This window comes from Gordionus sp. m RMFG-2023, chromosome 1 (assembly GCF_954871325.1).
Source record: "Gordionus sp. m RMFG-2023 chromosome 1, tfGorSpeb1-WG-v2, whole genome shotgun sequence".
Classification (NCBI taxonomy): domain Eukaryota; kingdom Metazoa; phylum Nematomorpha; class Gordioida; order Chordodea; family Parachordodidae; genus Gordionus; species Gordionus sp. m RMFG-2023.
In genome coordinates this window covers 92,931,722-92,945,796 of record NC_088775.1, presented here as the reverse complement: position 1 = coordinate 92,945,796, position 14,075 = coordinate 92,931,722, and the positions used below count along the sequence as shown (strand labels likewise).

General features: G+C 29.0%; 1 protein-coding gene across 2 annotated transcripts; it reads right to left on the bottom strand.

The window, feature by feature from the left end:
• Positions 1 to 3,590: 3,590 nt before the first annotated feature.
• Positions 3,591 to 13,571, bottom strand: LOC135931364 (DNA-directed RNA polymerases I and III subunit RPAC2-like). Of its 2 annotated transcripts, XM_065468423.1 has the most exons (6): positions 13,448 to 13,571; positions 13,309 to 13,406; positions 13,187 to 13,263; positions 7,737 to 7,817; positions 4,330 to 4,414; positions 3,591 to 3,729 (listed from the first exon to the last, which is right to left on the bottom strand). In XM_065468423.1, exons 1-6 carry the CDS (start codon positions 13,472 to 13,474, stop codon positions 3,720 to 3,722), a joined length of 378 nt encoding a protein of 125 aa, XP_065324495.1. In that variant the 5' UTR covers positions 13,475 to 13,571; the 3' UTR covers positions 3,591 to 3,719. The 2 variants fall into 2 exon arrangements, with proteins under 2 accessions (XP_065324495.1, XP_065324496.1); XM_065468424.1 differs by lacking the exon at positions 4,330 to 4,414 and having other exon boundaries at positions 7,738 to 7,817.
• Between the last annotated feature and the right edge of the window lie 504 nt (positions 13,572 to 14,075).

The following is a 14,075-nucleotide window of genomic DNA, read 5'->3' as shown; positions in this document are numbered from 1 at the left end:
AGTACCTAATATAGTAAAGCTTTTTTTCGTAATGCAGCATACTTTTTATATTGACAATTTGGAATTATTTTTAAAGTCTTTCTTTCTATATGTAGCTATTTATCTTGTAGTCAACGATGTTTTTAATACTTTTAGTACTCTTCGTTCTACATATAGGTAATAGTTCTAAAATAATTTTTTGGGGGTTTGGACTTAAAAGGTTAATAGAGTTAATAAAAATTATAAGCATAAAAAGGGAGTTTTGATCAGTGATTTATACAAAATTTTCTACCATGGAAGCAAGGGATTATTTTATTTGTTCTCGTGCATGAATCCACCTATTATTGCAAAGGGAAGAATGGTTGATCATACGAAACAGATATGGCGATGGATCACAAATCTTGGTGTATCAGCTGTTTTTTAAAAAAAATAATATATAATATAGGTTTAAGGCTGAGGAGATAAATTTAAGGAAAATTGTCAATAATCGCCAAAGAAATGTATGAATATATTTGTAGTAGTCAATTTTATTTTAGGATAAATAAAAGCAAGAATGGCACAGTAATAAGTTCTTATCACGAATAAAAACTAATATTGTTGGGGAGTAGGGGGGTGTACCAATTTGACAAGTTTTATATAAGGTAACGTGTAACTTAAATATTATTTTCTTTCCATGGGAATTGAAATAAAATATTTAACTGATAAAAATAGATTATTATTTATCGTTCAGGTTTATACGCAAAAAAGAATATTTTCTTTCTTAATCCATGCCTTGCCTATAGAATAGAATTTATTTATTACGGGTCCGACCAATCGGATAACAGAATTCCAATCTGATAGAATAATCACAATTTCCCGACCAAGGGCGAACTTCATATGTTTTTATGAGCCCTTTTCTAAGACAATAATTTGTCAGAAATATGAGAATAGGATGTTCTAGACTCATTTCGAGAACGGAGCTTATAAAATATTGGAAAGGAGAAAGTGTTTAGACTTCTACAAATAATATGAAAAATTTTTTTTTAAATTTATTATATTCTTATATTTATTTCTAATTTGCTCAATGGGAATAGTACTAAAATAATTTATTTAATAAAAAAATTAAATTTAAAATAATATCAACTAAGGCCTTGCGAATTTAAAACCACCTCCATGTCTATATAAAAGAGGTGGTAAGGGGGGTTTGATGGTGGGAGATGGGATATGGTTATTTTATTGCGGGGTTATCAAAGCGTAATAAAATGTATTGTATTTAATAAATTTATTATATAATTTATTTATAAACCTAATACATATATTGCTAAATGTTGAACACATCTATATAACATTCAATCATAGTAACTTATTTTTATTATAGAACATACTTTTCTCTCTATAATTTTCCTTGCTGTATTTTAAATTTCTAAGTGTTGCACATTCTATCAACCAACTCATATTCATACCAAACAGTTATACTATGTTAATGCATTTATCGTAAATAAGGGAAAAGATTTTTAAATTCATATTTCTAAATGATATATCTTTTCACATTAATAATTTTTTGATAGTTTGTAGTTATTCATATTTTATTATACAAAAGTGTTTAACAAAAAATAATAAAAAAATATAAAAGTTAAATTAAAATGAAATAAAAAAAAACTATAAAAAATTAGAATATTTTAATTAATAGGTATTTAGCGCCATCTTGTGTACGGATTTTTATATAAAAATATCAATAAAATTAGTTTACATATAAATAAATATTGTCTGTTATATTATTCAAAGTAAATACTTGGCGAATGGGTAATAATAAGATTTATTAGAAATCGATACTCTGATTTTTTAATGTGTCATTTTTCTAAAAAAAGTAACTTGTATAAATAGCCACTTGCCTGAAATTATAACTTAAAATGATATAATTATAGGTCAGGCTGAACAATAAGGCCATGTCTATTTATATGGTGGTCCAGCTGATGCAGAACCACTTGGACTACCTATCGTAATTTATATTCTTTATTAAGATAATCTCTTAAATTTTTCCTCTAAAAAATGAATAAATAGACTTAAATATCTACATAATTATTTAGAGTGTCAGTTATTAGTGTTGTTTAAACTACGTAACTTTAGTCAACTATAAAACACCGCCCAGCTATGTTTTCAACCAAAAATATTCCAAACACAATCTTCAAGTTGAGACTCAAATTAGAATTAATTCAAATTTTTTAAGGCTAAAGGCCATACTAAAGCCATAATTGGTCAAAGTTAGGTTATGTTTATATTTATAAAGTTTAAATACCTGATTGACATAATGGCAATCCTATATTTTTCCAATATTCTGTTTTTTTTTATATATTTACATCTTTGTAATTTTCATCTGTTTTGTCGTAAAAAGAAAAGAGAATTTGGCTTCTCTAATAGCATCAACAAAATATATCATATCATTTTTTAAAAAATGATACAGTAAGGTTAAAACGCTCTAAAAAAAGTTTTGACTTCAAAATTAGCCGGATGCGTTTTTAAGTCGGAAGGTATCGGAACGGACGTACAATGAACATATATATCATTTTTAATGAGATTGACTTTTGACGGAACGGTAAAAAACGGGTCCGTCTTCCACTTTGAATGCAGCCTTAAGCTTAAAAGATAAAGATGTAAGCAGGATTATTGATTAGAAACTGTTAATTTTATTTAATAATAAGAAATGTTTAAGGTATGTGAACATGTTAATATATAAAAAGACTTTTATATCCAATATATTTCTGCATTCCCAAATATTAATACCAAACTAAATATCATATAAACAATACATAATAAAATTTACAAGAATTAAAAAATGCATATAGATTGACGTTTCTTAAAATTTGTAATATTAAAATTTAAGTTTCAACAGCTGTTTACATTTTAATGATTTAAAGCCTATATCTTATCTCATTATACTTTTATAAATTTCTAAACCTTAATTATATAATATGAGGCGAATTGGTACCATTAACTGTGAGGCTTCCTAATAAAATATATATAAGGCCCCTTTAAATGACGATAAAAAATAACATCTTCTGTGACATTATTTTTTTGACATACATAACAGTATTCTAGTCAAAATCTTAGTAGGATCGTTTTTCGATTTGTATTGGGAACCGTAATGGTGATATTCAATCAGGGGTATGATTGGTATTTCCTTCGTTTTTACGAGAATCAGCTGTGGATACATAGGCCCCAAACCAATCATGCCCTATTAAAAGGGAAATGTAATGACGTTTATTATAGGTTCGGTCGTATATAACTTTAAGATAGACTTGCCCATTTCCATAATTGGGAGTAAATAAATACTTTTTTATAAAATCTATTATAACATACATGTAAAGGAAAATATTAAAGAGACTTTTGATGAGTTAAAAATTTCTAGTTAATGTATTTAAGTAAACGCGATTTAAATCAAAAAAAATAATGATTTTTTTTTCAACCTTGTAAAACTTGATTTAAATCAAAAAAAATCTTGATTTTTGCTAGGCTTTAAAACTCTTAATTAAAATCAAAAAAGGGTGATTTTTGCTTTAAACCACATCATAATTAATAGAAAAAAAGAAGTTCAATTCAATTATATAATAATTTAACCCTTTATAGTAAAAAAAATGAATTACAAGCTTTATTTCCATAATATTAATTTATCAACTTCATATCATATATTCTTGTATTATATGTGACTTCGATCATTGATTCTCATTCTATTGTCAATCCCCCTTTTTCTTTTTCGTATTCTTTCATCGAATCCTATATTAAATAAGCGATAAATATTATAACGAATATCGCGAATAGTGTTGTTAAACAGTTCGATTCGAGCCGGTTTTTAAAAAACGGCGAACCCGATATTTTATCCAGAAAATGTTAGGCCAAGCCTGAAGATTTTGCTCGTAGAAGAGGAACGAAGGTTCTAGATATATATTATCACAAATCTCGAGGCTTAGACCCCTAATTTTTCTGGCTCTAATATTGAGTTAGCCCTTTTTGGAAAAATCGGCTGAAACATCTAACAACACTAACGGGTCAATTCAAATAAATATATCTCCTGAGTCATGTTTATGTGCGTGCCAGCTGAGTCGGGATACATACAGAGGATGCTTGCAAATTATAGAAATTTTCTTAGGGTAAAATAACATTCTTTTTTTTAAACAACAAAAAATATTCATTTTGATATTAGTGAATCCCGATTTTATAGTAAACGCGCTATGTTCAAGCGTCGCGTAATATTTAACGCGATCTAAATCACAGCTGATTCTTCACGGATGGCTGTGATTTAAATAAGACAAGGCTAAAGATCGAGATTCGCATTTTTTTTCTTCCTTATCGCAACATATGTTTTTCAAATTTTACCGTAGCGCCAACATCATAACGCTTCCATTTATTCCGCAGATAACGCGCCCTCCGCTTGAGCCTAACGCGTTTACCGTAAATGAGGGAGCCTAAGATATAAAAATGTAATAGTTCCATCTTTAAACAGTTCAATTATTTATCTTTACGGTCTTGTTATATTATAGCATCAGCAGTTCAAAAAACCGAACCGCAAATGCAACCCTTTTTTTAGGGGAAAACAAATCTCGAAAAACCCGCGTTTATAAATAGTGAACCTATTTAAACCGGGTTTATGGAAGGGGAGGGAGTTACATTTATTTTCTAATTTTCAATAGTTAATGGCAAACCCGACCCGGTTCTGAGTATATTAAAAAAATATTAAAATCCGGCCCGGCCCGTGAACCCGGTCCTGCGTGTCTCTGATATTTACAACAACATTTTAAACCATACGACCAATATTGGAATTGCGATAATTCTTAGATCCGTGCTTGTCCATGTCTAAGGTGCTGTACATATATACTACCGGCCATAAATGACTGCCCACCTTGCATTTTTACCTTAAAAAAAATAATAACTTAGAAACTTTTAACTTATTTGGGTAAAAGCAGAATCGATTAATTAATTTAAAGATGTCTAGACATGTTTAGAAATAAAAAACTCAGAATTTCTATAAATCTTTCTATGGAAATTTCAGCCTTATAACATGTCAAAAATGACCAATTTGGTAAAATAAGGTTCATTAGTTTTTTTTCTCAGCAACAATTTTAAGTTGCCCAATGTTTTTTGGAAGAAAGTCATATAATCACATTCTAATCTGCTTAAAATTATTAGATTTTCTTTTGTGTTTTAAATCAATGTTTAGCGAAACTTTCAATCTTTATAAATATTTTAACGAACATTCGACCAAAATGATCAAAAGAAAAAAAAATTTCTATTCCAACTAATTGCAAAATAATTAATTTGCACATAAGTGGTAAAATTAATGGCCGAATTGACAAGAGAATTAACCCTAAAGTGTAACTTAAAAGATTACGCAACAAAATACAGTATGGAATCCAATGAGGCCTGGTGAACCTCGAAAAACGACTTTAGGCGATGATAGGTATATAGCAAGGATCAGTAAAGGCAATAGACGCCTTGTCGCCTCAGAGATAGCTGCGGTGATTAATCTGACTCGGGAAAACCCGATAAGTGTCACAACTGTGAAAAGGCGCCTTAGGAACTTTATGGTAGGGTAGCGGTCAAAAAGCCACTCTTGAGCAAAAAAATAAACTTAAGCGATTAGAGTAGGCACGAAAACATCAATTTTGGCGTCTTATGGAGTGATGAGTCAAAATTCGAAATCTTCGGTTCTAAAAGAAGGCAATATATCCGCCGCTCAGCTGGAGAGCGATCACTGCATAATTCCTACAATCAAATTCTAGGGGAGGGTCTATTATGGTGTAGAAGTGCTTTGGTGGCGTGGCAACCGCCGACATTGTCAAAATTAAAGGAATCCTTAACAAGGAGGAATACCGGCAAATCCTCGAGGACCATGAGATTTCATCAAGAAAGTGTTTGATCTGGAATAACTTTTTATTTTAACAAGATAATGACCCAAAGCTCACATCCAGGCTATGCAAAGATTATTTACAAAATATACAACAACACGGTATTCTCTAATTGATGACTTGGCCATCCCAGTCTCCCGATCTCAATCCAATCGAACTTTTATGGGATAACCTTGATCGACAAGCGCGAAAAAGCCCTCTAACCTCTCATTCGCACCTTTGGGAAATATGGCAGAGAGAATGGAACAATAACACTTCCGAATATTTAAAAAAATCTCATCGAAAGATTACAAAAATTTTTGGCAGCAATTATTAAGAATAAAGGTGGTCATCTAGATGAGACCAAAATTTGATCTTAATTTAATTGCAATGTCTTTTATTTTTTGTAATTTTATGCAATAATATGATAAACTTATAAATCGATTCGATAAACCTCATATTGTGTGTTATTTGTCCTATTTATAAGAAAAATGTTAAGGAAAAGCAGGGTAGTCAATCATTTATGGTCGGTAGTGCCGGGTTTTGGTAACAAGCTCATTTTCCCTGCAATAAATTTTTTAGTCATTATTTAAAGGGAGGATTATTGTAAGATGACAGAAGCTAAATCGTGGCATTCAGCTAAACCCCTTTTAATGAGCTATTTGGAGATATAAATGGAGGGTAATTTGGGGAAACTTCTTGCATTTTTTAAAAGGATGTCCTAAATCTCAGAAGGTGAGCCGAGCTACCCGGGCCGGGCTTAGGGCCGAGCCAGTCAGTCTCTGAGTGTTAGTTAAACGGGTTTCGTTCCTGAGCCGATTTTTTTAAAAACGGTTAACTCGAGAAAGCAAACCCCGAAAATTTTGTTCATAGAAGGGCACAAAGGTGTAATAGGCATATATTAGAGGAGTTTTGAGGTTTAGGCAAATTTTTATCAGAGATCCGTAACGGTCCGGAAGGGCTTCGGGTGGGGTTTTTTGGAAATTTTTTTATAAATATATCTTAAATAAATCTATCGATTTTATGTTGAATTTTTTTATGTAGCTGTATAAAACATATTATATCTTTTATATTTGAGTAATCATAAAAATTAGCTTTCTATATTTAAAATAAATTCGGGCCGAGCCGGCATAGCTTTTTTTTAAAAAAAATTCGAATTCGGGCCGGGTCGGTTAAAACTTTTTTAAAAAAATTTCGGGTTCGGACCGGGTCGGTTAAAACTTTTTTAAAAAAAATTTCGGGTTCGGACCGGGTCGGTCAAAACTTTTTTAAAAAAAATTTCGGGTTCGGACCGGGTCGGTCAAAACTTTTTTAAAAAAATTTCGGGTTCGGACCGGGTCGGTTAAAACTTTTTTAAAAAAATTTCGGGTTCAGACCGGGTCAGTTATAACTTTTAAAAAAAAATTTCGGGTATGAACTCGATCGTTAAAACTTTTTAAAAAAAAATTTCGGGTTCGGACCGGGTTGGATAAAACTTTTTAAAAAAAATTTCGGGTTCGGACCGGGTCGGTTAAAACCTTTTTTAAAAAAATTTCGGGTTCGAACCGGGTCGGTTAAAACTTTTTTTAAAAAATTTCGGGTTCGGACCGGGTCGGTTAAAACTTTTTAAAAAAAATTTCGGGTTCGGACCGGGTCGGTTAAAACTTTTTTTAAAAAAAATTTGGGGTTCGGGCCAGACTTGAAAAATTAAGACCGATGAAGATCGCTCATTTTTATATTTTAAATTAAAACGGTGCCTTATTCATTTTAAACGGATCAAAATTTTTACATTAAATTACTTTATTTCTGCTTTTTTTTCTCTAATTTTATAAGATAACAAGAATAAAATTGTGGAAATGTTTGGCCCAACTCCGTGTCGTATTGTAAAAATTGCGATATCGTAATTGAACATTAAAAATACTTCGAAAGTGGTCAACACGTGTTTACAAACTTCGCTGAGTTCTCGAAGCCCTGATTGGAGAATTTCAATAGCAGGTTTTTCTTGTGTATTAATAAAATTAAGATAGGCATTTTGTATGAATAATTTAAGGTATACTAAAAAAAAAGAAGGTAACAAAGCTTAAAAGATCCAATTAATTGTTATAAGTCTTTTAATAACTCTAGAGTACACAAATAAAATTAATTGAATCACAAAAGCTTTCCATTCCTATCGAGATTTAGATCCCAACATGGCAAAATTAAAAAATCAGATACATTTGAATCGATTATCACAATTTATCTGTTTGTATCGGCCAATACTTTTAAGTTTACCCAAAAAATAGTATATTGTGACTCATTGTTGTGATGTCCTGATTGATATTTTTAATGTTTATTCTTCGATATCTATTAACTCAATATTAACCTTAAAGATTGATTTTTTTTTTATTCTTTATATTAAATTAATATTAACCTCACTTGATAGTTTGAGATGCAAATTATTTAATAGATTTTTTTTATATATAAAATTGATTTTATATACTATATAAAGAACAGAAATATATTGTATTTTCAGTTAAATATTTTTTAAATAAATTTCATTATAACTTGTCTAACTCCCTGCCAACCTTAACATTGTGGCAGCGGAGGGATACGAAGGAGGGTTAATGATGCTTGGTACCTTAAGGTACCATCTATCATATTTGAATTTTGTTTATTTTCATTTGGATAGGCACTACCAAATATATTTATAATATATATTTGAAAAATCGTAATTTTTGGAAAGCCTCTATGGCCTAGTCGGTTAGAGCTTCGCTTACTCATCCCATGGTCACGGGTTCGAATCCCGATAATAATTATATTTTTTTCTTATTCTAACTTGGTGGTTCCATCCTTGGGGGTATGATATATAGAAGGCCGGACTCGACCACGTGATTCCATATTAATATATTAAATAATAAGTCTTATGACATTTTAATAAATTTTGGTCTGTATTTAGCAAATTATGTTGGTATTTAGAATATTTCCATACATTCACTTGGTAGTAAGCATCATTAACCACTCCGGAGAGACATTTAACTTTTTCATATCAAATTATTTTTAAATTGTTCTTTAAAAGAATTTTAATTCGCCTTCCAACAAATGATTTCCATATCACATTCTTAAAAACTTTTTTAACATCCAGTTCACCTTGCCTTTCTTTATAATATTTGTTTTACGTTTCTTTATTCTCACAGTTTTTTTAATTTTTTTATCAATTATAAAAGTTTTTATTTCATTATTTTCTTTAATGTTTATTCCGTTATTTTCTATAATCACAAATTTCAAATTTTATCATATAATTTATCTCTTTTAATTTGTAAGAATCTCTTTCAATTTGAATATTCGGTACTAATTCAAAATTTTTCAAGTTTTTGTTACTATTTAACCTTTCAAGTTGGCAGGGAGTTAGACGAGATTTAATAAAGTAATTTTAAAAAAAATTTAACCGAAAAATACAATATATTTCTGTTCTTTATTTAGTATATTAGTATATAAAATCAATTTATATATATATATATAAAAAATCTATTAAATAATTTACATCAAACTATCAAGTGAGGTTAATATTAATTTAATATAAAGAATAAAAAAATCAATCTTTAAGGTTAATATTGAGTTAATAGATAGCGAAAAATAAATATTAAGAAAATCAATCAGGACATCACAACATTTTACCCTTTAAGAAATGAACTCCATTCCGATTCTTCTTGGATGTAAATCTTCTAAGTTCATAACATAATCTCGATATCGCTTAGGCAATGTTTGATTAAAACCCATCTGGGTACTTATCGACAAAAGTTTATTCCTGCAAGGTAAAATACGCTTTTTGGGACATGATATAGACAAACATGGCATACATCCCAATGATGATAAAAAAAAAAGTAATTGTAGATATGCCGGAACCAAAAAATTTCAGAAGAATTATCTAATTTCATAGGCATGGCGAGCTATTACCATGAATTTTCAAACAGTTTTGCGGGTCTGGCAACTTAATTCGGAAAGAAATTACACTAACATTGAACGCGAGGCGTTGGCGATTATCTTTGCGATGAAAAGATTTCATGAATATCTGATCGGAACATAATTTACATCATCACCGATCACAAGCCCTTGATTTATATTATCTCCAAGAGATCGAAAGAAAATTCATCCATGTCGATGAGGTTACAGAAATGGAACATTGCAATGGGAGCTTACGACTTCGATATAAGACATAGAGCGGGTTAACACAACACGGTGTTTATCCAGATTGCCATTAACATCTTCAGAAGAAGATATACTTATTGTGGTCCATGCAAAAGAAAATAATGATTTATGGGAAATATCAATTAACTCAAAAATGATAGAAAAAGTAACTTTTAACGCCGGAGAATTAATGGAAGTAATTAACGATATTAGAAACGGTGACACGATAAAAAATAAAACATACAACAATATGATAACGGAATTATGTATTATGGGAAATTGCCTTTATAGGGTGATAATACCAAAAAATATGAGAAAGGAGATATTGCAAAAATTACATAAAGGGCATCTAGGTGGTGGGAAAACGAAATCATTGGCGAGAGATTATATGTGGTAGCCTAGTCTAAACGCTGAAATAGATCAGGAGGTGAGAAACTGTGATACGTGTAATAAATATTCGGACACATAATGTACAAAACCCATGAGAAACAGCTGTAAATGTCTTCGAACGCGTACACATCGACTTTGCATAATTTGAAGGTAGCAATTTCATGGTATGTGTTGACGCACTCAGCAAGTTTCCTATCATTAGAAGAATGAGAAACCACTGAGTTAACAATCAAAGAATTGTTAAAAATAATCAGCTTATTTGGTATACCCAATAAAATAATCAGTGATAATGATACTAATTTTACAAGCAACTTGTTCAACAAATTTTGCAATGATCATGGAATTAAACACATTCTCACCGCGCCTCACCCCCAACAGTCCAATGGTCAGTGTGAGCGAATGATAAGATCAATGAAAATATGCATGAACAGGAACATGGAAAGTAATAATAAAATAGACTAGATATAGCTTTAGAAAAGTTTTTAATCAATTATCGCAACACACCAAACGCAACAACCAACAAGATACCAAGCGAAGTGATGTTCAACAGAACCATAAGAACCAGATGAGATTTGATCAAACCACAAGAAGATAAAGTGCATGAATTTAATCGTAATTTATCGTCAAATAGAAATATCATGAATGGTGACAAAGTTTGGTATAAAACCTTCAAGGATAATATATGGGACAAAGGCACGGTAAAACGCAAAAATGGGAATTTATTATATGAGATAGATACAGGAAACAGAATTATTAAAAGACATTTAGACCAAATCAAAAAAAGGTCGAATATCTTACCTTTTAGTAATGAAATGACTCATATGAAAACAAATACCAAAAATACAATACCTTGTACTCTGATGAAAACAAATACTAATAATACAATACCTAGGAACTCAGAGAAATGATGATGAACCAGCGGGAAATGAAAATATAGAAATTCAACAACAGAGTTTGAACAGTCAAAGGCCGAATAGAATTAAAGCATTGCCTACGCGATATCGAGATTATGTTATGAACTTAAAAGATTTACATCCAAGAAGAACCGGAATGGAGTTCATTTCTTAAAGGGTGGAATGTTGCGATGTCCTGATTAATTTTATTTAATTTTTCGCTATCTATTAACTCAATATTAACCTTAAAGATTGATTTTTTTATTCTTTATATTAAATTAATATTAACCTCACTTGATAGTTTGATGTAAATTATTTAATAGATTTTTTTATTATAAATTGATTTAATATACTATATAAAGGATAGAAATATATTGTATTTTCAGTCAAATATTTTTTAAATAAATTAAATAAATAAAATTTTTAAAATTACTTTATTAAATCTTGTCTAACTCCCTGACAAGTTTAACACTCATAAATTAAAGGATAAAAAAATTAATCTATATTAAACCACCTTGTACTGATAAGAAGAAAAAAAAATTGATTTTCATAAATTTATAAGTCTGTGTTCAAGAAAATATCAAAATTAAATTGACAAACTTTCGAAACTTTATTAAATATATAAATAAAAACATGTCCAAAACATAATTTCTAGAAAATTATGAATTTTATAAAAATTAAAATATTATTTCATTAAAATTTGTGAAAGTTTTTGAACTCTTTTTTTAATAAAAAATATTGGACATAGCCCTAATAAAGAAAGCAAATTATAATATTTATTTTCTTTACTGAAAATTTTTGTCAAGATATTTAACTTTACATTTTTGACTCATCTAATAAAGCGAAATAAGATTTTTATTAATATTATATAAATTAGACCCATTTGACTGGGGACACATAGTTTACGGGGACACGTATTTTAGCATGCCCAAAAAATATCACAAATGTGTGACTATTTTGCACATTTGTTGTAACTGGCAATCAGTATTTTAACCAGAAGAATATTAGGTAAGCTTGAAGATTTTGTTCGTAGATTGTAATTCACAAAGTTTATAAAAAGAAATTGTAAATATAGATTAACAACATCTTTTTTTGTTTTTGGTGGTTTATAATTATTTTTACATAAATTAATATTTTAAATTTAATTTATGAATGTTATTTATAATTTTTGAGTATCAGCCACTAACATCAGGTTAAAATTTTGGCTGAGAACCATGTTACATCTCTGGGATGCTCAAAAACAATGAAAAGCACCATAAATGAAAGTTTTTTTACTTCACAATTCAAAGAGATATTAAAAAGCTTATATTAATAATAATAGTGTTGCTAGTCATCTTGATTTAAGTCAATTTTTAAATGACCCAATTAAGATTTTGGACGTGTAGTATATTTTCTCCTACTAATTTTGTGTATGGAGAGTTAAAAGTTCAATCAAAGCTCAATCTAAAAATTTTGCTGAAAATTTATATATACCACTTTCTCTGTCCAATCAGCCTTCGACATCTATAGCATTTTATCAGTCTAAAATAGCTTTAGACATTAAAACTACCCCTATTGAAGAAAGTTCTATGATAGGGGATGGTTTTAATAATTTTGGTAAATATTTAAAAACTGAGGAATTAATGTCTTTATTTTTACATCCTATAAAAGTATTGAATTTAATACCCAATGGGGTAAAAAATAACAAAGTTAATATTATGTAAACCTCAAGATTCAGTAAATAGAGATTCAAACCTCTCTGCCATCTATGAGAAAAATCTCTAAGGTTATATTACATTATTTGTCTAAAATTTTAATCTGGCTGTTTTTAAAAATCTACCCAAATCAGGCCATTTAACAACTAATTAAGAATCCATTAATAGCTGTATAATAATTAAATTGTATAATTATTAATTTTATGTTGTATATAAAAATTTTGCATACTATATGTTTGTATCCTTATATTAATTTTATGTTCAGATGGATGAGGAATGGTATACCCACAGAATTCAACATCAGGCCTATTGAAAAAAACATAATACTAAATATGAAAAAAATATATTGACATCTTGGTTATAATTCTACATAAAGCATTTCCTAAAGTGTGATCCTCTTTATGTAGAATAAATGTTTTTGCTCTGGGATTATCATCTTCAATATGGATCTAATTATTGATATTCAATTTTAGTTATAAAATTAGTTTACTATTTCAAAGCTAGGTTTTTCTTCCATGAAAATAAATGTGGAGCTAATAAAAATTTTGAATGATGATTCCCATAAAAAATGTAATCTTTGACTTATTAGAAAATCTTAAAATTATTTCATGTCGTAAATAAAATGTCAATCAAATGTTTAAATGAGAATCAAACGGAGTAAAATCCCAATTATGCCTATTTTTTCTAAATTTTAAAAATATATATAGAAATAAAATTGATATTATAATTAATATATCAAATATAAAATAAAATAAAACAATATTATATAAAAAAGGAGGTGGGACTACAAGTTCTCAATGAGTAATTATATTTTAAAATATACAAATATTAAAAAAATTTATAATAAAATTAAATTTAAAAACCAATATAAAAAATATTATATTATAAAGCTCTTGATGACAATAATGGTAATTATAAAATTATAGTTTATAACTTTATAAAGGGGTTTTTTTTAGATGCTTTAATCTGCCTTTACGTCTAAAATTATTTGTTTAACTTTTTTTGGTTAAATGTCCAACAAATTATTACTCATCAAAATAAAGCTAATCAATAAATAGGAAATTGGACATAACCTGAGGTAAAATTCCATTATGTTGCATGTGTCATCATCGCAGTCA